Genomic DNA, 25,427 nt, shown 5'->3' on the forward strand with positions numbered 1-25,427 from the left:
CTAAAGACAGCGAGTCATCCCAGGAATCTGACTGAACTACAGCAGTTTTGTTGAGAACAACGGGCCAAGATTAGTCCTGATCGATGTGCCAACCTGATCTGTAGCAACAGGAAATGTCTGGTTGAAGTTATTCCTGCCAAAGGGCGGGGGCACAAAATATTAAGTGTGGTAGTTCACTTATTTTTGGGTACAGCATACATTGTTTTTTCATCTGTGCGATTTTGTCAAAGATCAGATCACATTTGATGGTGATTTTATGCGCATAAAAATAAGTGAGAAATTCCAAAAGGTTCAGATACTTTTTCATACCACTGTACTCTTGAAGCTCATGCAAAATTATTTAGCATAAAAGCATACTTAAATGTATTTATTGATTTTATTTCATTAGTTTTTATTTTTGTTTTTTTCTCTGTCTTAATATGAAAGGTAAAAATGGTAATAATGTACATGTATTGTGTGAACTGATTGTTTAGTATTGTTATTATTGTGTATTTTGTATTATTCAATTAAAAAAATGTTATGAAACTTTCATAAAAGTACTTATACGGACCACTTCTGGTGCATGCCAAGCTTGGGAAATCGCATTGATGGATATATTAGTATATTATTTTGAAAGGGGAAAACCAAAGTTGAATGATTTATTTGAAGCAAAATGGCTGTCGCGGTGACATAACTCGCATTGAGACGAAACAGGGTGATGCCCACATCTAAAATTACGTAAGAAACGAGGCAACGCAACAAGACGTCTTTCACAGCTGATCGCGTTTTCGACTATGAAAGCGCTTCCGGTGACCTCACCCCCCACATCGCGTCATTCTTTAACGCAGAAAGTACATCGTTTTTCGACGACCGGCAAGTAAGAAGGCATCCACATGCCCTCTTACACAGGTAGGTTCATTTTGGCGACCTAGCAGTTAACAGACGTTCTTGTCAAACACTTTGAAGCACGGAAGTCAACTTTTTTGTTTGTTTTTTGTTTCAAAGACTTCTCAACAGAACACTTCTTTGCTCATTAACAAAGTAAGTTTGCATTTGATTGTTTTTTAGCGAGTGCTTACGATGTTATTTGTTTAACTAGGATTTTTTTTGTAACATGTCAAAGGTTCAGTGGCGCCTCCAGAAATTTTTCATCGGGGTGGCCAAATGGGGCCACTTAAAATCTTGGGGTGGCCAAAACTAAAAGGTTTTCATTATATTATTGCAGTTAAAAGGTCTGGGGAAAACTATCAGAAAGACTTAAGGACCCGGCTACTAATATGCTTTGGTGTAATGTGTAATATTTGACGTTACGAATGATTTAATGTGCATAGTCCGTAACTGTCAAGTCAACATTTTGAGTTCCACAACAATTCTGTTTTATTGTTCCACAACAATTCTGTTTTATTGTGTTATATATATTAGGCATAAGGTGTACCTTTAACTAGGGCTGTCAAACGATTAAATTTTTTAATCGAGTTAATCACAGCTTAAAAACTAAGTAATCGTAATTCATTGCAATTCAAACCATCTCTAAAATATGCCATATTTTTCTATAAATTATTGTTGGAATGGAAAGACGGATATATATATTCAACATACTGTACATAAGTACTGTATTTGTTTATTATAACAATAAATCAACAAGATGGCATTAACATTTTTAACATTCTGTGAAATTCTTAAAGGATAAATGTGACTTTGTATACTGTGACTAAATATAGCCATCTAGTGTATTTGTTGAGCTTTCAGTAAATGATACTGTAGCGACTTAACTGTTCTGCCCAAATGCATGATGGGAAGTGTTGCAACCATGACTGTGTGTGGTGGCTGCAAATGCTATATCTTCTCTGCGTTGGATACACTACAGGGTGTTAAGAAAAAGATCAACTCCTGTCATTCTTCCCCACGTCGCTTCCCACAATATTTATAGTATCTGTGGGAGAGGTGACAAAGCTTTTGCCAAATAAAAGCACGTCCCCAATGAATGCTTTTATCTACTCCGCTCACTTGACACTGCCCCTTATCTCTGTATAGAAGTACAACAGCGCCATTGTAGGCTGTTTGCGGCACTGCGTGAATGAGTCGTACTGCAAATGCGTAAATTGCGATAAATATTTTCACATGATTAATTTTTTAAAATTAATTACCGCCCGTTAACGCGATAAATTTGACAGCCCTACATTTAACAAAACAAAATAAATGCATTCATTTGGGATGAAATGCATAACTGATGCTACAACAATCTAACGATATACTGGCAAACGGGGTGGCCAGTGGGGTGGCCAACCAATTTATAGGGGTGGCCGTGGCCACCCCTGGCAACCCCCTGGTGGCGCCACTGCAAAGGTTAACAAGTGAATTGGACGTCTATCTTTGTCGATGGTGGGCAAAAGTTAATTCTGCGTCTCATCCTTGTAATAGTACAGTGTATCACAAAAGTAAATACACCCCTCGCATTTCTGCAGATATTTAAGTATATGTTTTCATGGGACAACACTGACAAAATGATACTTTGACACAATGAAAAGTAGTCCTGTGTGCAGCAAGGGCGTAGGTTTGGTCTCAACGTTGGTAGGGGCGATATAACAGCATAACCTACATGCAGGGCCGGCCCAGCCTATACGCAGACTATGCAGCGGCATAGGGCCCCTGACCACTAGGGGGGCCCCCAATCTGGCAATTGTTTAATTTATATTTTGTTTACGACACTTTGCTTTATTTTACTTTTGTGAGTTTTGATACTTGATTACAAGCTTAAAAAAATAAAAGTTCTTCCTTAACTTCTTTCTTTCCTCTTTTAGAAAAAAGTTTGGCGCTATCTACTATAAGTACTGACAATCATTTGGGGTGAGAAGTTTAAAGTATGGAGTGCAACAAAATCTGATTAATATACAAAATATGGACGTATGGGTTGGATTGCATGTAGAGCTGGGAATCTTTGGGCACCTAACGATTCGATTCGATTACGATTACGATTCAGAGGCTCCGATTCGATTCTAAAACGATTATTGATGCACCGCCCGCCTTTTTTTTTTTTTTTATGTTTTGTACATTACTTCCAAAATTGTTCAAAAATGCTCTCAGGCTAAACCAAACTACTATTTCAGTATCAAGTTAACATATAGCAGTAAACAAATATACAAAAATAACAGTAAATAAAAAACTCCAGTCCCCATTCTGTATCAGCAGCTTTAAACTACATTCAATTAATTTAATGTTGTGAATCAACCGTTAAAGTTGTTAAAATTGCTCCCGTTAATCCATAATTTCCCTTTTGTCTACTTTCGACATGTGAAAGTTTTAAAACTATTTTAAAGATAGATTCAAGTCAATATTTTACCGATTTAGGAGTATTTTAGATAAAAAGTTAATTAGGTTTGCTTGGAAGGTTCGCTACAACAGCCTTGCAGGGAAGTGTACTGCTTTAAGATGGCGGCCGTTTACTAACACCCGCATCTAGCTTTTTGTAGGTGTGCTGCTAATGCTACCGAATCTATATTGCATCTAGTCCTATATAAATTATATCTACCGTAAAATTATGTGGATGTACTTTGTAGCAGCTTTTCGGCAGCAGTCAGTTATGTTGTTGTGCTTTTTTATCTCTTGGCAGGAGTTGAGCTAGAGCCGTGAGTTGAGCATTGGCATTACCCGAGGGGCCGTGTAATGAGAAGCATGATGTTTAGCTACTCTCGCTCTGTTGCTCATTGACCGCGCGGCGCGCTGAGTGTGTTGTACTTCCGCTTTACTTGGCATATTTCAATAATCTGAATTTGGATGTTTGTGAATCGTTCTCGAATCTTCCACGGCCGAATCGCGAATAATCTAAGAATCGGAAATTTTGCACACCTCTAATTGCATGTATGGTTTTCACAGTACACTGTGATGAAATGGTGGGCCAAAAATATGGCCCCCTTTGCATTATTTTGCTTAGGGCCCCCAAATGGCCTGGGCCGGCCCTGCCTACATGTCCACTTTTTGCTGGGGACGGGACATTAATTTAATGTCCACCCTATAAATGGCCACCCCTATAAATTGGTTGGCCGCCCCACTGGCCACCCCGCTTGCCAGTATATCGTTAGATTGTTTTAGCATCAGTTATGCATTTCATCCCAAATGAATGGATTTATTTTGTTTTGTTAAATGTAGGGCTGTCAAATTTATTGCGTTAACGGGCAGTAATGATTTTTAAAAAATTAATCACGTGAAAATATCGCAATTAACGCATTCGCGGTACGACTCATTCACGCATTGCCGCAAACAGCCTACAATGGCGCCGTTTTACTTATATACAGAGATAAGAGGCAGAGTGGAGTAGATACAAGCATTCATTGGGGCCGCGCTTTCAATTGGCAAAAGCTTTGTCATCTCTCCCACGGCAACTATTAATATTGTGGGAAGCGAAGTGGGGAAGAATGACAGGAGTTGATCTTTTTCTTAACACTGCGTGTACCCAACGCAGAGAAGATATAGCATTTGCAGCCACCACACACAGTCATGGTTACACCACTTCCCATCATGCATTTGGGCAGAACAGTTAAGTCGCTACAGTATCATTTACTGAAAGCTCAACAAATACACTAGATGGCAATATTTAGTGACAATACACAAACTCACATTTATCCTCTAAGAATTACAAGTCTTTCTATCCGTGGATCCCTTTCACAGAAAGAATATTTATAATGTTAATGCTATCTTGTGGATTTATTGTTATTATGAACAAATACAGTACTTATGTACAGTATGTTGAATGTATATATCCGTCTTGTCTTTCCATTCCAGCAATAATTTAGAGAAAAGTATGGCATATTTTACAGATGGTTTGAATTGCAATGAATTACGATGAATTAAATTTTAAGCCGTAATTAACTCGATCACATATTTTAATCGTTTGACAGCCCTAGTTAAATGTACACCTTATGTGTACATGTACATGTGTTCATGAATATGAACCTAATTAATTGATAGGCTAAATTATCAATGCAAAATAAATCTGTATTGACTTATACTTTAATGTGTATTGGTTCAGGTGATAAACAAAATAAATATGTATTGACTTATACTTTAATGTGTATCGATTCAGGTGATAAACCGTTCGATTCAGACCTTTGTTTTGAAAAACTACTAAAACATTTTGAAAATTTCCAGAATAAATGTCTGGATTTTATTAGCAAATTTATATTGCAATATTTGAACATAAATTATATTAACACACACGTGTTAATCATCTCTTAACTATCCAGGAATGCAAAAAAATGAACATTTGTCTTAAGACCACTCAACATTGTGTGTCTAAATAAAGAAATTAAAAATAACTGAAAAAAAATTGTAGACAGGGATCAACAAAAAGTTTCGTAAGTCTAATAAATGTTAACAGCTTCCTAATTGTATTTTGCGGGTTAGAAAATTCTCACAGTTTAATGTTAACTCTGTGGTCGGACTTTTAGTTGCAAAATTAGTAGTGTGTTCCCCACCTCTACAACATTGTTTTCTTTTTACATTACTTACAGTGGCTGCTACTGCTAGTGGTCGGAAAAAAATCGTAGGGAGCAGAGGTGGTGGCATGCTGTCGACATGTTGCATTTTTGTGAGGGATGTCAGTGCGTGTGTTGGGGATGGGGGGTCAAGTCATCAGCCAATCAAACGTGCGTTTGAGGGGAAAAAAATGGATTGGCACATTCAGCAAGTCAAAAGATGTAAATGCAAGTCTGAACATAATGCAAATCACTTAATAATGGTAGGGTCAATTCTATTCTTACAACATTTAGGAAGACATTCTAAATTACCTATATAACTAAAGTCATTTTATATATATATATATATATATATATATATATATATATATATATACAGTGCCTTGCAAAAGTATTCGGCCCCCTTGAACCTTGCAACCTTTCGCCACATTTCAGGCTTCAAACATAAAGATATAAAATTTTAATTTTTTTTTTGTCAAGAATCAACAACAAGTGGGACACAATCGTGAAGTGGAACAAAATTTATTGGATAATTTCAACTTTTTTAACAAATAAAAAACTGAAAAGTGGGGCGTGCAATATTATTCGGCCCCCTTGCGTTAATACTTTGTAGCGCCACCTTTTGCTCCAATTACAGCTGCAAGTCGCTTGGGGTATGTTTCTATCAGTTTTGCACATCGAGAGACTGACATTCTTGCCCATTCTTACTTGCAAAACAGCTCGAGCTCAGTGAGGTTGGATGGAGAGTGTTTGTGAACAGCAGTCTTCAGCTCTTTCCACAGATTCTCGATTGGATTCAGGTCTGGACTTTGACTTGGCCATTCTAACACCTGGATACGTTTATTTTTGAACCATTCCATTGTAGATTTGGCTTTATGTTTTGGATCATTGTCCTGTTGGAAGATAAATCTCCGTCCCAGTCTCAGGTCTTGTGCAGATACCAACAGGTTTTCTTCCAGAATGTTCCTGTATTTGGCTGCATCCATCTTCCCGTCAATTTTAACCATCTTCCCTGTCCCTGCTGAAGAAAAGCAGGCCCAAACCATGATGCTGCCACCACCATGTTTGACAGTGGGGATGGTGTGTTCAGGGTGATGAGCTGTGTTGCTTTTACGCCAAACATATCGTTTTGCATTGTGGCCAAAAAGTTCAATTTTGGTTTCATCTGACCAGAGCACCTTCTTCCACATGTTTGGTGTGTCTCCCAGATGGCTTGTAGCAAACTTTAAACCAGACTTTTTATGGATATCTTTGAGAAATGGCTTTCTTCTTGCCACTCTTCCATAAAGGCCAGATTTGTGCAGTGTACGACTGATTGTTGTCCTATGGACAGACTCTCCCACCTCAGCTGTAGATCTCTGCAGTTCATCCAGAGTGATCATGGGCCTCTTGGCTGCATCTCTGATCAGTTTTCTCCTTGTTTGAGAAGAAAGTTTGGAAGGACGGCTGGGTCTTGGTAAATTTGCAGTGGTCTGATGCTCCTTCCTTTTCAATATGATGGCTTGCACAGTGCTCCTTGAGATGTTTAAAGCTTGGGAAATCTTTTTGTATCCAAATCCGGCTTTAAACTTCTCCACAACAGTATCTCGGACCTGCCTGGTGTGTTCCTTGGTTTTCATAATGCTCTCTGCACATTAAACAGAACCCTGAGACTATCACAGAGCAGGTGCATTTATACGGAGACTTGATTACACACAGGTGGATTCTGTTTATCATCATCGGTCATTTAGGACAGCATTGGATCATTCAGAGATCCTCACTGAACTTCTGGAGTGAGTTTGCTGCACTGAAAGTAAAGGGGCCGAATAATATTGCACGCCCCACTTTTCAGTTTTTTATTTGTTAAAAAAGTTTAAATTATCCAATAAATGTTGTTCCACTTCACGATTGTGTCCCACTTGTTGTTGATTCTTGACAAAAAAATTAAATTTCATATCTTTATGTTTGAAGCCTGAAATGTGGCGAAAGGTTGCAAGATTCAAGGGGGCCGAATACTTTTGCAAGGCACTGTATACAGTGGGGAGAACAAGTATTTGATACACTGCCAATGGGAAAACCCATTGGCAGTGTATCAAACGTTTGGCCAACAAAGGGTACGTAACAAAGTATTGAGATTAACTTTTGGTATTGACCAAATACTTATTTTCCACCAAGATTTTCAAATAAATTCTTTAAAAATCAAACAATTTAATTTCTGTTTTTTTTTTCCACATTCTGTCTCTCATGGTTGAGGTTTACCCATGTTGACAATTACAGGCCTCTAATATTTTTCCAAGTGGGAGAACTTGAAAAAATATTACAATTAGTGGTTGACTAAATACTTATTTGCTCACTGTAGATGCTTGTAGACGCTACAATATGCGCTGGTCCGTCAATGTTCATCCGAAATCGTTGGAAACCTTTTTTTAATTTCTAATTGAATTGTACAGGCGAAAATATTGGGCTCACCTGGACTAAAACTAGACGAAGGCAAACACACTTTGAAATGACTAAGACTAAAAAGTATTATGGTCCAAAATACTAAGACGAAAATTAAAAGGACTGCCAAAAATCCCTAATTTTTTTTCAATTGATGTGGAATATATATGGAACCCTAACCCAGTCGGAGTCATTGAAATGCCTATTTTTTGCAGGCCCTTTTGACACCACTACTTCCCCTGTTTCAATTCTCCTATCTTAAAAACCTTTTGACCTTCAGGAAACATGGTGAGTGTAATGAATGAACTCTTAACACGTCTTGCATATTCCGCTATTATTAATCCATTTCCACCCCCCAATTCCAAACAGCGCGAGTGTATCTCAGTGCACATCGGTCAGGCCGGCGCTCAGATTGGAAACTCCTGCTGGGAGCTTTACTGCCTGGAGCACGGAATCCAACCCGACGGCCAGATGCCAAGCGATAAGACGATCGGCGGAGGGGACGACTCTTTCAATACCTTTTTTAGCGAGACGGGCGCGGGAAAGCACGTGCCCAGAGCGGTTTTTGTTGATTTGGAACCCACGGTTATTGGTAAACTTGATCCATTCCGGTGAAGTGTTGATCTTGGTTATGCCAATTGGTGAATTTGTTGATGTAGATGAGGTGCGCACCGGGACCTACCGCCAGTTGTTCCACCCTGAACAGCTGATCACCGGGAAGGAGGATGCGGCCAACAACTACGCCCGTGGACACTACACCATCGGCAAAGAGATCATTGACCTGGTGCTGGACAGGATCCGCAAACTTGTGAGTAATCTCCGATTGAGTTTAACGTGCAGTTTTAACGTGTGTCCCACCCATTGGTGTTTTTGTCAATAATACCGAAGTAAAAACGTGTCTCGGACAACAGTAATTAAGTTTACAACTGACGAGATGAAAATGCGCCATACTTTCCGTCATACAGTATAGTCACTGTCAAGTTCAAAAATAGACCCTTAGGCAGACATTTGTAAAATTACCCAAAAATAAGGAGAGAAGACACTCAGTTTTCTTGGCCAAGGAGAGCAAAAGAGTGACTAGCCAGAGAAATGCTAGATTATGCTGTCTAGTCACCAAAATTGATCTAAAGAAAAACCCTCCTTGCTATTTTTATTTAGGGGTTTGTCCTAACACAAAAAAGGGTGCCGCCCGGAGGGAGGGGGGAGCAAGCTGGACACAGCAATGTGATATTGGTTGGCTATGTGAGCATGTAGGTGGAACTAAGTACACGTATGTAAGCAAGGGCACATGTAAAAAAAAATGGTCAAAATGACCCAGACACTTCAGTTATGCAACGCTGCGGCCCTGGAAGATGTCCTCGAATGGAAAATTGTCCTCGGAGGTCTAGATAAAAGTCCAGACGTCAGGTGCTGAAGATGTCTCGGAAGGTCTAGTTACACAATGATGCGGACATGAAGCAAGGCAGTTGTCATCCCGACCCTCTTTACTCTTTGTAACACTTAAACATTATACTACAACCTAGTATAGCAAGCAATAATCATTTACTGGTTATATCAATTAGAGAAAAATATGGCAATATGTATTATTTATGGTATATATGAGCACAAGCAAATATTCAATCAATCAAGCAAATATTTAATCAATCACCCCTCGATAATTACCTCAACAGTCACAATGTAAGATATTTTCTTATTATTTGTGTTGTTAGTCAGCTTGCATCGTACTCATGTTACTGGTGGTTTACTCATTAGGTACCCAAAACATATAAACAATGATCTTAAAACCAGGCTACGTTTCAGGCTTGCTTGTTGAAGGAATTCGCCCTCCCGGCCAAGTGGCACGGAAACAGCGACAGCCGAGCGGAAATGGTGCTCCGCTGATACCAATGGCGTACCGCAAGCAACACGTCACTTCCGCTCATTAATATTCATGACATTAGCTACTGTTGCTAAGTAGGGACAAGCCATCGTTTGTCCCTAATAGGAAATGAATGGAAATCGTGTACGAAGGAGATGTTTACAGAGCTAAACCTACCAATTCTCTCCGAAAATGATGTGCCTGGTGCCAAATTGACTGGCAAAGATGTGGAAGAACATAAAAATGTTCAGTTAAAGAGATGGCTTTAGTGTCGAAGGCTGAAAAAGATGAAAAAAACGAGCGGACCTAAGCATAGCTTTAGCTTTTATATCGACGCGACTGAAAATTACATTCTCCTGTTTCAAAAAGCTATCCTTTACCATCAGCCCTGTCTTTCTTATATATCTGGTTGTCCTACGTCTCTTATCGTTCTTGGGGGTAATTTAGTTAGCTTTGTGTAGCGATCGCAAATGCTACTCAGTGACGGCCAACGAACGCTTTCAATTTTTTCATTGATAACACATCTTAATTCTATAATTTATTTACACTTCCGCCTTACTAAAGTTGTTATATATAAATATATATATATATATATATATATATATATATATATATATATATATATATATATATATATATAAAAGAAACGGCAACAGTGGCAGTCAGATACCATTGTAATTCTTTTCAGGTCATTCATTGTCAGACAGAAGCAGTACGGCACAACGTTATGCTAAAAAAATAAGTAAAAAATATAAAAATGGCTTACCTCTTTGTCCTCTGAAAGACCATGCTAACCCAACATAATGTTTATTGCGTATGAAATGTGAATGGATTCCCCAAGCTGGTGTTAAAAGTCCGTGGAAGTTGATTCGGTCTTCACATTTTTTCCTCCCGAGTTTTTGGTTTCCGGAAACGTATGAAGAAAACGTCCTTCATGGTTGTAATGTCTAGAGTCGTTTCTACAAGTTCCAAAAAAGCAATCCGTGATCGGCATGTTCGTTTTCGAAAGATTACCGGAGAAAAGTAGCTCAAATTACTAGAGCTGGGAATCTTTGGGCACTTAACGATTCGATTACGATTACGATTCAGAGGCTCCGATTCGATTCTAAAACGATTATTGATGCACCCCACTCCTTTTTTTTTTTTTTTTTTTTTTTTTTTTTTTTTAATGTTTTGTACATTAGTTCCAAAATTGTTCAAAAATACTCTCAGGCTAAACCAAACTACTATTTCAGTATCAAGTTAACATATAGCAGTAAACAAATATACAAAAATAACAGTAAATAAAAAACTCCAGTCCCCATTCTGTATCAGCAGCTTTAAACTACATTCAATTAATTAAATGTTGTGAATCAACCGTAAAGTTGTTAAAATTGCTCCCGTTAATCCATAATTTCCCTTTTGTCTACTTTCGACATGTGAAAGTTTTAAAACTATTTTAAAGATAGATTAGTAGATTAGTATTTTAGTTTATTTTAGTATTTTAGATAAAAAGTTAATTAGGTCTGCTTGGAAGGTTCGCTATAACAGCCTTGCAGGGAAGTGTACTGCTTTAAGATGGCGGCCATTTACTAACGCCCGCATCTAGCTTTTTGTAGGTGTGCTGCTAACGCTACCGAATCTATATTGCATCTAGTCCTATATAAATGATATCTACCGTAACATTATGTGGATGTACTTTGTAGCAGCTTTTCGGCAGCAGTCAGGTATGTTGTTGTGTTTTTTTATCTCGTGGCATGAGTTGAGCTAGAGCCATGAGTTGAGCATTGGCGTTACCCGAGGGGCCAGGTAATAAGAAGCATGATGTTTAGCTACTCTCGCTCCGTTGCTCATTGACCGCTACTGTGTTGTACTTCCGCTTTACTTGGCATATTTAAATTAATCTGAATTTGGATGGTTGTGAATCATTCTCGAATCTTCCACGGCCGAATCGCGAATAATCTAAGAATCGGAAATTTTGCACACCTCTACAAATTACGGTGTGTCTATGCGAGGGCGGGTCTATAATGTCCCACTTTGGATTTACTTCCGCTTTACGATGCGACGTCACGGTCTAAAAATAGCCTGCGTGCAGTACGCCATTCCGTGAGTCAACCGGGAGGGGCTGACATTCTGCGCATTCCCTTCCTGTGTTAACCCTTTGTACTGCCTCCATGTTCCAAAAGTTTGAAGAAGGCTCACCGAAAACGGTTGACAATCTATTCGTCGACAATGGTAAAAAAAACAAGGCAAAAACAGACAACGGAGGGACAATTCTGGATCCAGGGTCGTCAAAACAACGGCTACATAGCAATGATCCTGAGCAGTGAACCGTATGTTATCTTATTGTCCAGTCTTTTTGAAAGCTGCGGTGGAGTGGGCCGAGCCGAAGGTGTGGCTGGGTGTTGTCTTGGGATAATCTCCCTGTGGCCGGTTTTGGGCGGTTAGGTTCGTGTGTGGCTGGGACGTGGTTGTCACAGCAACCGACACTGGTCTTGACGTCCCGAGCACCCGCTATCAACTTTGTTATCCTGGCTGGGCGAGACGCTACCTTTTTTAGGACAGAGCGCCCTGCTCTTTGTCCTTGGAGTGGCTGGGAGAACTGATTGCAAGAGTTGATGCGTCAATCTTGCTCGTGACGCACACGTTGGACTTCTGTGATAAGATGGCGTTGTGTATCTATTCTGCTTCTTTTCATTAAACTATGGTGTGCTATTTATTTTATATTAGGTGTGTTAGAGTAGTACAAACAATCCTACAGTACATATGAGAAACTGTACTATTCCCTGATTGATTATATTAAGTGTGTTAGAGTAATGCAAACAGTGATATGGCGTGTGCGAGAAAGGTAACTATTCCCTTCATTGTTTTCAAACACATGGTAAGATTTGTTTTCTTATCATGGCAAGAAAGAATATGCAATCTTGCTTTAGCCTCTAAAGGTCTGTTGAGTAATCATCACACTTTAAATGTAACTCCTAGCATTAGCATTGCAGTCGCGTTCTCGTTAGCATTAGTTTGTTCATGCAAAATTGTTTGGACTAAAACCTTTGACTTAATAGAGACGAAAACATTTTTTATATTTGTCGACTAAAAGTAGAAGAAAACTTTGAGCATTCTTCGACGAAAACTAGTGCTGACTGGCGGCCGTGGCACAGTTGGTAGCTCGAGTTGTCCTGGCACCGAAGGGTCAGCGATTCGATTCCCCGCTACGGCCGCCCACTGTGGAAGTGCCCTTGGGCAAAGCCCTGAACCCTAATTTGCCCACAATGGGTTGGCAGCGCCTTGTGTGGCAGCACAGCCATTGGTGTGTGAATGTGTGCTAACGTAAAGCGCTTTGGGCATGGTAAACACGTACATAAATGGACTACAGTGGTGGCCAAAAGTATTGGCACCCATGCAATTCTGTCAGATAATGCTCAATTTCTCCCAGAAAATGATTGCAATTACAAATGCTTTGGTAGTAATATCTTCATTTATTTTACTTGCAACGAAAAAAACACAAAAGAGAATGAAAAAAAAAAAAAAAAAAATCATTATCATTTTACACGAAACTCCAAAAATGGGCCGGACAAAAGTATTGGCACCCTCAGCCTAATACTTGGTAGCATAACCTTGAGACAAAATAACTGTGAACAACCATCAATGAGTTTCTTACAATGCTCTACTGGATTTTAGACCATTCTCTGGCCAACTGCTCCAGGTCTCAGAGATTTGAACAAGGCCGGATTATGGGGGGTCTGGGCCCCAGGGCCAGGAGTTTGCAAGCCACCCCGCCCCCCGCAACCTACTGTACCTACGGATCCTACAAAAGTTTCTTTCTGCTCTTCCTTCCTGCAAAGTCGTCCACTAATTCATCAAAGTTGAGCTGTCGAACAAACTCTGATTCTATTGCTAGAAGGGAGAGTGAATTCAACCGATTTTGGCACATTTTCATCCCGAGCTCATTTTTAATTCGAGCCAGTCTGGAGAATCACAGTTCCCCTTTACAGTTTGTTATCGGCTGGGTCAAAAATAGTCTGAGTGCTATGTAAACATTTGGGAACGTGGACTGTAAATCCAAATTTACCATGGAATTTAGCATTGTATTTGGACATTTTTGTTCCTCTGAAATGAATGATTTTTACTGAACAAGTTCATCTGCCAAGCTCATGGTCAGATGAGTGGGATATGCTGCAGCAAGAGATTTGGCCCTTAAAGTCAGCTCGCTGTTGGATATATTATTAGGCATGAAAAAGATTGGTCAAGTGTGTGTATGCAGTTAACCGATGGTTAAGACAGGACAATGGTTTGTCAGTTAGAACATTGAACGTTTCAATCCGAAACTTTCCTTTTCCAGTAAATTCAACACCTGGCTCTGCACTTTCATCAGCCATACATTTGCGCTTCTTTGTACGCCAGGGTACCCGCGGGTTATTAAAAGTATTAAAAAAGCATTGAATTTAGTTTTCCATTATTAAAGGTATTAAAAGTATTAAATTAGCTGTCGTAAGTCTGGAATTGTTTTTACCGTGGTTTTAATTTTGAAGAACATCTCAGTGCAACCTAATTATATACCGTGAAGTTTTATTTATTTATTTTAAATCAATAACGAAGATGACGCGTAGAATTTTTACGATGCACTGCACTACAAATCATAATGCACCTCGTGCGTGCGCGCTGTTAGCATCATTAGCATCAACATCACAACAGCAGGCAATCGCACAGTACTGTTTGCTAACGTAAGGAACTGCTCAGATGACTTAGTTGTTATGTTCGACAAAAGCCTCAACAAGACAACCAAGTCCAAACAGTTGGACCAGCATGGGAGGTATTGGATTGGCGACCAAGTCACATCCAGATACTTTGGGTCGCAGTTTATGGGTCATGCGAAGGCAGTGGACCTGCTTAACATTTCAAAGTAAGTTGCCAATTTCTCCAATTAAAATGTGTTAGGTGCAATAATGTATTTCTGCACGGTTTGCCTTTCGAATGAATGTGAATTTCGTAGTTTTAACTCAAGAGTTAGCCATGTTCAATGGGGTATTGGCAGGTGCACTAGCCTTAGCATGGATAAACCGGAGTCGTAGATCCACCATCACCCTCAAATACACAACACAATGTTGACACTATTATTGGAACAAGTGTAGGGTAACGTTGATCTGAATAACACGGCATGGTGATAGGCAAATTATAATGTAGGTGATAGTAAAACACCTCCTGGTATATTTAAATGTTTTTCTTGATTAAATAAGAGTATGGATTTTCTCTGTCTGATTAAAAGAAATGTCTTCAATAGCTAACAAAGGATTAACATGTGTTTTCTATACTTCTTGTAATGTGATTAGAAAAAAACAATTACCAAGGGAAATGGTCATGTGTAGCTTTTTTATTTTGTGGTAATTAATGGTAAACTACTGCCATTTAGTGGCTGTTTTTTAAACTTTCACTGCCAATTGCAAGATTTTCCCAAGCACTTTATGGTTAAGATGACCAACTTGACAATCACCAACCTACCACCTTGACTAGGTCCTCTTAAAAGGGAAACCTGTTGTATTGCAAATGTAATTTCTGAAGTTGCTTTACAAAAATAGTGTAAAATCCATTTTATCCTGGGGGGAAAAAATCTAAAAGACCTTATATTTAAATATGTTTTAATTGTATCTTCAGTAAATGTGCATTCTTTTGTCAAACACACTTAGTAATTGAGGTTAAATTTGATGTTCAGTGCTTTATTTTTTTAATATGATTCAATATTATCTAAATAATGGGTGCGAGAAAAGTATTAATTTTCAGTTGAAATGGCATTAAAAAAGGTCTTAAAAGTCTTGAATTGAGATTTATCAATCCTGGGGGGACCCTGGTCCGCTGGAGGTCTTGGACGCCTCATTCAGTCCATTGCAAAATCCATATTGGAATTCTACTTAGACTTCCGAATTTGTTCACTGAAAATACAGTAGCCCTTACAATGGCTTTAAGTCTTAAGATACACTACTAAATTATAATGGTATACAATACTACTACAATACAATATAATATAATGTAAATGTCAATGAGCTTTTTAATAGGGTGTTGGATGTTAAATCTGATAGTCTAGGAAAGGTTTTAATATAAGAATGACTGCCCCCTACATGATACCGCCAGTATCCTGTGTTGCCAATTTAGCGACTTTGGCTACGTTCATACTACAAGTCTTAATGCACGAATCCGATTTTTTGTCATATCCGTTTTTTTGGCGTGCCCGTTCAGACTGCCTTTATCCATTGAGACCGTTCAAGTATTACGCATGCGCACTAATTCGCAGTCCGACACGCGCTAAGCAAGAAGACCCGCATGCGCAGAACCATCAAAACAAATGACAGACGTCATCCGTCATTCCAGGGATATCATATTTTGCTTTTCAAAAGGTGGACACAAATAACAGACAAAAATAATCCCCGTTTAGGCTTATATTCAAAGTTTATATGGATCGATAGCATGCACGCACTGTCCGTGCACGTCACACACACATACGGGCAGTTCGTCCCGACTCTCGGCCGTGGAGGCAATGTTGAAATATTGCTCACTTGGAACAGAGAGAAAACTGAGCATTCTCAGGCTTATCCTCAACCCATTTTTATTTTTTATGACTGTTGTCAAGCTCAGCCCTTCCTCAAAAGCCGTGTTCACTGCAAGCTAGGCGCTAATAACGCACAGGTGCATCGCTACGGTAACGACTCTCTCGCTATTTGATGACGTAATTGCTGCATTAAATCCAATTTGTGGGACTGGACAGTACAGACCGCCGCGACAGTCTGAAAAATTTGGCCCAGATCGGATTTGGACCACATACGAAAGTGACCCAGATCGGATTTGAAATGGTCCCGTTCTATGCGACTTGTCACGTTCAGACCGTCAAGTTAATGCCTCACTCGAGTCGGAAAAACACGAAAAAATCGGATTCGTGCATTAAGACCTGTAGTATGAACGTAGCCTTTGTCACTAGATTTAGCGACTTCTGGCCATCTCAGGCGACTAAAACCTCATCTAGCAACTTAGCAACTTTTAAAGTGAATCTGGCGACTTAAAAAAAAAACACTCTCTCGAGTGTCAAAATCATTGTTTTTCAATGTAACTTGCCACCAGAAGCTTATTTCATGGTTAAGCAGCACCGCACATTAGCCCCGATCTTGAAACTGTACCCTTTGGGATTGTCAACACATTTTCTTGAGATTAGTGAGTCGTGCGTGACGTTATGACATCATAGTAACGTTGTGACGTAATAGAGCGACATTTCAGAGAGCCACTTTGGTGATTTGTTTTTGGCAACACTACCAGTATCGTACTTAGTGCTCTGATCGTTCTACTGCAAGTATGTGCGGTTGCGCACGTAAATTAACCATGTGCCCCAAATCGAGTACTTTCTCGGTGCACCGCAAAGCAGTTTACTGTAAAGCAGTGCGCTTGAGTCGCACAGTACGCAATTTGACAGGTTAGTTTCAGTTTCAGTTTATTCACACATTGTATCATGGTACACACAAGAACATGATCATATATACAAGCAGTTCATCTGACAAGATGCATGAAAGGGACACTCCAAAGAAGCTATTTAAAGCTTTTAGTAGGGGCCCAGTCAAACAGCATACACACATCCATACACATACAGTGGGGAGAACAAGTATTTGATACACTGCCGATTTTGCTGGTTTTCCCACTTGCAAAGCATGTAGAGGTCTGTAATTTGTATCATAAGTTCTCTTCAACTGTGAGGGACGGAATCTAATACAAAAATCCAGAAAATCACGTATGATTTTTAAATAATAAATTTACGTTTAATTGCATGAAATAAGTATTTGATACATCACAAAAATCGAACTTAATATTTGGTACAGAAACCTTTGTTTGCTATTGCAGATACCAAACGTTTCCTGTAGTCCTTGACAAGGTTTGCACACACTGCAGCAGGGATTTTGGCCCACTCCTCCATGCAGATCTTCTCCAGAGCCTTCAGGTTTCGGGGCTGCTGCCGGGCAACACGGACTTTCAATAGATTTTCTATCGGGTTCAGATCTGGTGACTGGCTAGGCCACTCCAGGACCTTAAGATGCTTCTTACGGAGCCACTCTTTAGTTGCCTTGGCTGTGTGCTTTGGGTCGTTGTCATGCTGGAAGACCCAGCCACGACCCATCTTCAGGGCTCTCACAGAAGGAAGGAGGTTGTCAGCCAAGCTCTGGCGATATATAGCCCCATCCATCCTCCCCTCAATACGGTGCAGTCGTCCTGTACCCTTGGCAGAGAAGCAGCCCCAAAAAAGGATGTTTCCTCCTCCATGTTTCACGGTTGGGATGGTGTTCTTGGGGTTGTAATCATCCTTCTTTTTCCTCCAAACACGATGTGCCAAGTTTAGACCAAAAAGTTCAATTTTGGTCTCTTCCGACCACATGACCTTCTCCCATTGCTCCTCCGGATCATCCAGATGGTCAGTGGCAAACTTCAGACGTGTCTGGACATGCACTGGCTTCAGCAGCGGGACCTTGCGTGCGCTGTAGGATTTTAATCCATGACGGCGTAATGTGTTTCCGATGGTTTTCTTCGAGACTGTGGTTCCAGCTCTCTTCAGGTCATTGACCAGGTCCTGCCGTGTAGTTCTGGGCTGATCCCTCACCTTCCTCATGATCAGCGATGCCCCACGAGGTGAGATCTTGCATGGAGCCCCAGAACGAGGCAGATTGACCGTCAACTTGAGCTTCTTCCATTTTCTAATAATCGCTCCAACAGTTGTTACCTTCTCACCAAGCTGCTTGCTTATTTTCCTATAGCCCATCCCAGCCTTGTGCAGGTCTATTATTTTATCCCTGATGTCCTTACACAGCTCTTTGGTCTTGGCCATTGTGGAGAGGTTGGAGTTTGTTTGTTTGAGCATGTGAACAGGTGTCTTTTATACAGGTAACAAGTTCAAACAGGTGCAGTTACTTCCGGTAATGAGTGGAGAACAGGATGGGTTCTTAAAAAAGAACTAAGAGCCGAAATATTTACTAGTTGGCAATGTATCAAATACTTATTTCATGCAGTTAAATGCAAATTTATTATTTTAAAATTATACAATGTGATTTTCTGGATTTTTGTATTAGATTCCGTCCCTCACAGTTGAAGAGAACTTATGATACAAATTACAGACCTCTACATGGCTTGCAAGTGGGAAAACCAGCAAAATCGGCAGTGTATCAAATACTTATTCTCCCCACTGTACATACAATTAACTATGGAAAATTTCAACATTCTGATCAGTATTGTCCCAAATCACACACTGCCCCCCCCCCCCCGGCCCCTGGACCTTTGGGCCCCTGGGCGCCGGCGCCACTGGCCCGGTTCCTAATACGGCCATGGATTTGAAGGGTGCCGTCTCCAAACTGCCATTTTCAGATCTCTGCAGCCTTTTCTGAGTCACGGCTCGTTTTTACATGGGAAAAAATCACGCGACTCACCAAAAACCAAATATGTTCCAAAATTACTTTCTGTACATCATTTTTAATTATAAATAATTTCTCAATATTTATACTTACTCAGTGTGAAACTTGAGCCTGTTTAGAGGAACACAAAGCCGATATCCTGGCAGGAATCTTCAACAGCACTCAGTGTCTCTGTTTTTATAGCAGTTAGGCTTGAAAAGCTCAGAGTTATCAGACAGGGGGACTTTAGCAATGTCTTTAAACGCATCAGGGCCAAGCATCTCGCTGACAATGGCTTTGCAGACAGGTAGTATTAATGTCTCTGCCACAATGTGGGACTTTTTGGATTTAGCAACAAGTTCAGAAACAAGGTAACTGGCTTTGAGGGCTTTCTAATTTACCTTTGTAGTTTTTCTAAAAAAAAAAGTTGCCTGTTTCTCTGTGTTTTCACAAAGGCGAACAATATAGTCCATCGACTTGTTTTGAAGCGACGGAAGTTTAGTTTGGAGATGATGTTTGAATTTGCTTGGCACCATGGCGCTGTTGGATAGCTGCTCGTGTCGCGTTCAAGAACTGCTCGGATTTCTAGCCATCAGCCAGCTTGCTGTCCTCGACAATGTTTCGGAATAAAACACAGAGGGGAGGATTGGCGGTCATCACATATTGATAAGGTGGCTGATGGCTAGAAATCTGAGCAGTTCTTGAACGCGACACGAGCAAATCTCGCTCATCTGAACACGACCGCAACCTTCTACCTACTCCTTCCTTCCTAGTGCAACTCTCTAGTGTGCCGTGGCACACTGGTTGAAAAACACTGTTCTATGGGATTCAGGTCTGGACTCATTGCTGGCCACTTTAGAAGTCTCCAGTGCTTTCTCTCAAATCATTTTCTAGTGCTTTTTCAAGTGTGTTATGGGTCGTTGGCCTGCTGGAAGAACCATGAACTCTGAGAGAGATCCAACTTTCTCACACTGGGCCCTACGTCATGCTGCAAAATTTGTTTGTAGTCTTCAGACTTCATAATGCCATGCGTACGGTCAAGCAGTCCAGCGCCAGAGGAAGCAAAGCAACCCCAAAACATCAGGGAACCTCCACTATGTTTGACTGTGGGGGCTGTGTTCTTTTCTTTGAAGGCCTTTTTTTTTCCTGTAAACGTTCTCCCAAAAAGCTCTACTTTTGTCTTCTTTTTTGACATTCTTCCAAAAGGTTTTTGGCTTTCTTGGGTAAGTTTTGGCAAACTCCAGCCTGGCTTTTGTATGTCTCTGGGTCAGAAGTGGGGTCTTTCTGGGCATCCAACCATAGAGTCCCTCTTCATTCAGACGCCGACGGATAGTACGGGTTGACACTGTTGTACCCTCGGACTGCGGGAGAGCTTGAACTTGTTTGGATAATAGTCGAGGTTCTTTATCCACCATCCGCACAATCTTTTGTTCAAACCTCTCGTCAGTTTTTCTATTCCGTCCACATCTAGGGAGGTTAGCCACAGTGCCATGGCCTTTACTCTTATTGATGACACTGTGCATGGTAGACACGGGAACATTCAGGTCTTTGGAGATGGACTTGTAGCCTTGAGATTGCCCATGCTTCCTCACAATTTTGCTTCTCAAGTCCTCAGACAGTTCTTTGGTCTTCTTTCTTCTTTCCATGCTCAATGTTGTACACACAAGAACACAGGACAGCGGTTGAGTCAACTTAAATCCATTTTAACTGGCTGCAATTGTGATTGGGTTATTGCCACCACCTGCTATGTTCCACAGGTAAGTAACAGGCGCTTTTAATTACACAAATTAGAGAAGCATCACATGAATTTTCTAAGGGTGCCAATACTTTTGTCCAGCCATTTTTTAAAATACTTTTGGCCAACACTGGAACAAACAAATCATGATACAGGAGCCACTCCAGAACAAATTAATTTCGTATTTTGAGCTGCCACTATAATTTATGAGACAAAATATCACCCGCTGTCGTCTACCTGAAACCAATGACGCTGATACTACCGCATTGGCCCGAATATAAGACGGTGTTTTTTGCATTGAAATAAGACTGAAAAAGAGGGGGTCGTCTTATATTCACGGTCTAGACATTATACCCATTCTCGACGCTAGATGGCGCCAGATATCATTGAAGCGATGTTCTGTCAGCTTCTCTCAAGTTTAAGCAGTTTGAACTTTTTTATTGCAATGTTTTTCCTCATTCAGATTTGTTTCAAGACTACAGTTAGTTAGATTTCACTTTGATGGTTAATGTAGTTATTGCAATTTTGTTGTATTATCATAATAGATTGTTTTTTTTTTTTTTTACATTTCAAAAACCAGAAGCCATTCATTTTCAAATGTGATTGCCCTTTAGTTTACATATTTAAATGTTCAGATATTAAGATTTGAATGATGCAAAATAACATGCTTTTTATCTCAAATATATTGTTATAATCATTTGTCTCGGATGTACTGTAATTATTTTCTGTATAAAAATGAATTTGGTGTTCAAAAAGTCTTTTTTCAATCGTGAGTCTTGAGAAAGAGGGGGTCGTCTTATAATCAGGGCCGTCTTATATTTGGGCCAATACGGTAATATCTGCACGACACTAATATCGATACCCTCTTTCTTTTGCTAGGCAGATCAGTGCACCGGCCTTCAGGGCTTCCTGGTGTTCCACAGCTTCGGCGGAGGCACGGGTTCAGGATTCACCTCCCTCCTGATGGAACGTCTTTCAGTGGACTACGGAAAGAAGTCCAAATTGGAATTTGCCGTCTACCCGTCACCCCAAGTCTCCACCGCTGTGGTGGAACCCTACAACTCCATCCTGACCACCCACACCACCCTAGAACACTCGGACTGCGCCTTCATGGTGGATAACGAAGCCATCTACGATATCTGCCGCAGGAACCTGGACATCGATTGCCCTACTTACACCAATCTAAACCGACTCATCGGTCAAATGGTGTCCTCCATCACCGCTTCCCTCCGTTTCGACGGCGCCCTCAACGTGGATCTGTCGGAATTCCAGACCAACTTAGTCCCGTATCCTCGCATCCACTTTCCCCTGGCCACCTACGCGCCGATCATCTCCGCGGAAAAAGCCTACCACGAGCAACTCACCGTGGCGGAAATCACCAACGCCTGTTTCGAGCCGGCCAATCAGATGGTCAAATGCGATCCCCGTCACGGGAAGTACATGGCGTGCTGTCTTCTGTACCGCGGCGACGTGGTACCCAAAGACGTGAACGCCGCTATCGCCACTATCAAAAACAAGCGCACCATTCAGTTTGTGGACTGGTGCCCTACCGGTTTCAAGGTGGGCATCAACTACCAACCTCCTACTGTCGTTCCGGGCGGAGACTTGGCGAAGGTCCAGAGAGCGGTGTGCATGCTGAGCAACACCACCGCCGTCGCCGAGGCCTGGGCTCGCCTCGACCATAAGTTCGACCTGATGTACGCCAAGCGAGCTTTCGTTCACTGGTACGTGGGCGAAGGGATGGAAGAAGGAGAGTTCTCCGAAGCCAGGGAAGACATGGCGGCCCTGGAGAAAGATTACGAGGAGGTCGGCGCCGATTCCATTGACGACCAGGGAGAAGAGGGAGAGGAATACTAAAAAGCATCACTATCATTACTAATTCAGTTCAATTGGATGAAACTAAATCTTGTTTAATTCTAAACAATCTTTGAGACGATATCATCGCGGTGTATTTTCAAGTACTAGTGCGGTGATGGATGTGTAATGCGCTTGCAGTAAAATTCATGGTGACGTGTTTTACACCATTTTTCACGTTCTAACTACAGTGGTATGAAAAGGTATCTGAACCTTTTGGAATTTCTCACATTTTTGCATAAAATCACCGTTAAACGTGATCTTTGTCAAAATCACACAAATGAAAAAACAGTGATTTAACTAAAACAAATATTTATAGGTTTTAATATTTTAATGAGGATAGTATGCAAACAATCATAGAAGGCGGGGAAATAAGTAAGTGAACCATCACATTTAATATTTTGTGGCTCCCTTTGGCAGCAATAACTTCAACCAGACGCTTCCTGTAGCTGCAGAGCAGTCTGGCACATCGATCAGGACTAATCTTGGCCCATTCTTCTCTACAAAACTGCTGTAGTTGAGTCAGATTCCTGGGATGTCTGGCATGAATCGCTGTCTTAAGGACATGCCACAGCATCTCAATGGGGTTTAAGTCTGGATTTTGACTCCTGTGTTTTGGATTTTTGTGTTGCTGCAGCACCCATCATCTTTTTAGCTTCAACTGTCTGACAGATGACCTCAAGTTTTTCTGCAAAACGTCCTGTTAAACTTTTGAATTCATTCTTCCATTAATGATTGCAAGTTGTCCAGGCTCGGAGGCAGCAAAACGGCCCCAAATCATGATGCTCCCTCCACCATGCTTCACGGTGTGGATGAGCTGTTGATGTTGGTGAGCTGTTCCATTTTTCCTCCACACAACTTTGGTTTCATCAGTCCACAAAATATTTTGCAAAAACTTCTCTGGAGTGTCCAAGTGCCTTTTTGCAAACATTAATCGAGCAACAATGTTTTTTTTTTTTGGTTTTTTTTTTTTAGACAGCAGTGGCTTTCTCTGTGGAGTTCTTGGCCATAGTTTTACATATAGTTGATGTGTACTCAGAGATATTGAACTGTGCCAGTGATTTCTGTAAATCTTTAGCAGATACTCTAGGGTTCTTTTTTACCTCTGGGTATTCTGCACTGAATTCTTGGCGTCATTTTTGGTGGATGGCCAATTCTTGGGAGAGAAGCAACAGTGCCTAACTCTCCATTTGTACACAACTTCTCTGACTGTCGATTGATGATAATCCAGACTTTTAGAGATGGTTTTGTATCCTTTCCCAGCTTTATACTAATCAACAATCCTTGATCGCAGGTCTTCAGGCAGCTCTTTTAACTGAGCCAAGGTCCACATCAGACAATGCTTCTTATCAAGACAATCATTACCAGGTGTGTGTTTTATAGTGGCTAGGGCAGCTTTAAACCACTCTTCAGTGATTGGGCACACACGTGACTTAATTGTTGGGTGAAATTTGGTTTTAGGGCTGCAGCTATCGAATATTTTAGTAGTCGATTAATCGATGGACTAGTTAGTTCGAATTATCGAGTAATCGGATAAGGAACATGAAAAATTCAAATGCCTGAGCTGAGCCTCAAACGGTATAAATTTATTTTAAAAAATTAGAATCTATGTAAAACGAAAAAACAATTGACTAACTTACATAGGAAAAGTCCGCTATCTTAATTGCTACAAAATGCTAAAGGTTTTTTTTTTTTTTTTTTACAATGCTCTAAGCAAATGGTTCAGATACATGTTCCCACAAAAAAAGGCTAAACATACCTATAAACTAAATTATGAATGCATTAAAAAGCAGTAGCTCAAACAAAAACTTAACTTACGTTGGTCTTAACTGGGAGCAGTTGGATTCAGCCATGTGAAGAGAGGCAGTGTATCCACCCTAATCAATAAAACTAAATGCAAGCACTTTCAAAATAAACCATTACAACGCCACTTTAATTAAATGAATACTCGAAGCAATAAAGTTTTATTCGAATTTTTTTTTCTAATCGAATACTCGAGTTAATCGATTAATCGTCGCAGCACTATTTGGTTTCAATTGCTCCTTAGGCAGAGGGTTCATATACTTATTTTCCCACCTGTCATTGTTTGCATGCTATCCTCATTAAAATATGAAAACCTATAAATGTTTGGGTGGTTTTAGTTAAAGCAGTAACTGTTTTTACATCTGTGTGATTTTGAAAAATTACATTTGATGGGGATTTTATGCAGAAATGTGAGAAATTCCAAAGGGTTCAGATACTTTTTCATGCCACTGTAATTATAGGAAAAATAGTATTCTCTATTTGTCAGCTTGAAGCTGTCTTCACTTTGCTAAAAAGATATTCTGAGGCAGACAATCTGCGAACTGCTTGAGGTTGACCATCATAGTCTGTCTTCTGGCTGTGCCTTTTTTTTAATTGCTGTATTTCATTTAGAAACTGTAACTGCAGATCCTTGAAACAAGTGGAATAAAATGTAGCACACAGGTTTGTTTTGGCTGTGTCTTTTTAGGGCCCAAGCACCGAGTGGCAGAGGTGGGTAGTAATGTGTTCCATTTACTTGAGTAAAATCTACTTCTTAGAGTACTTTTACCACGCAATACTTTTTACTTTTACTTGAGTACCGTAATTTTCGCACTATAAGGCGCACCTGAATATAACCTGCAACCTGCCAGATTTAGCATTTGTTCATAGATGAGCCACACTGGACTATCAGCCACAACTGTCCTCACTGTATTATGGGATAT

General features: G+C 40.4%; 1 protein-coding gene across 1 annotated transcript; it reads left to right on the forward strand.

Moving 5' to 3' along the window:
- The first annotated feature begins 679 nt into the window (after positions 1-679).
- Positions 680-22,856, forward strand: tuba8l2 (tubulin, alpha 8 like 2). Its single transcript, XM_057858256.1, has 6 exons — positions 680-888; positions 985-1,020; positions 8,084-8,156; positions 8,238-8,460; positions 8,528-8,676; positions 21,727-22,856. The coding sequence occupies exons 3-6, from the start codon at positions 8,154-8,156 to the stop codon at positions 22,702-22,704; spliced, it is 1,353 nt and encodes a 450-aa protein (XP_057714239.1). The 5' UTR covers positions 680-888; positions 985-1,020; positions 8,084-8,153; the 3' UTR covers positions 22,705-22,856.
- Positions 22,857-25,427: the final 2,571 nt, after the last annotated feature.

The sequence above is a fragment of the Corythoichthys intestinalis genome, chromosome 2 (assembly GCF_030265065.1).
Source record: "Corythoichthys intestinalis isolate RoL2023-P3 chromosome 2, ASM3026506v1, whole genome shotgun sequence".
NCBI classification, from domain to species: domain Eukaryota; kingdom Metazoa; phylum Chordata; class Actinopteri; order Syngnathiformes; family Syngnathidae; genus Corythoichthys; species Corythoichthys intestinalis.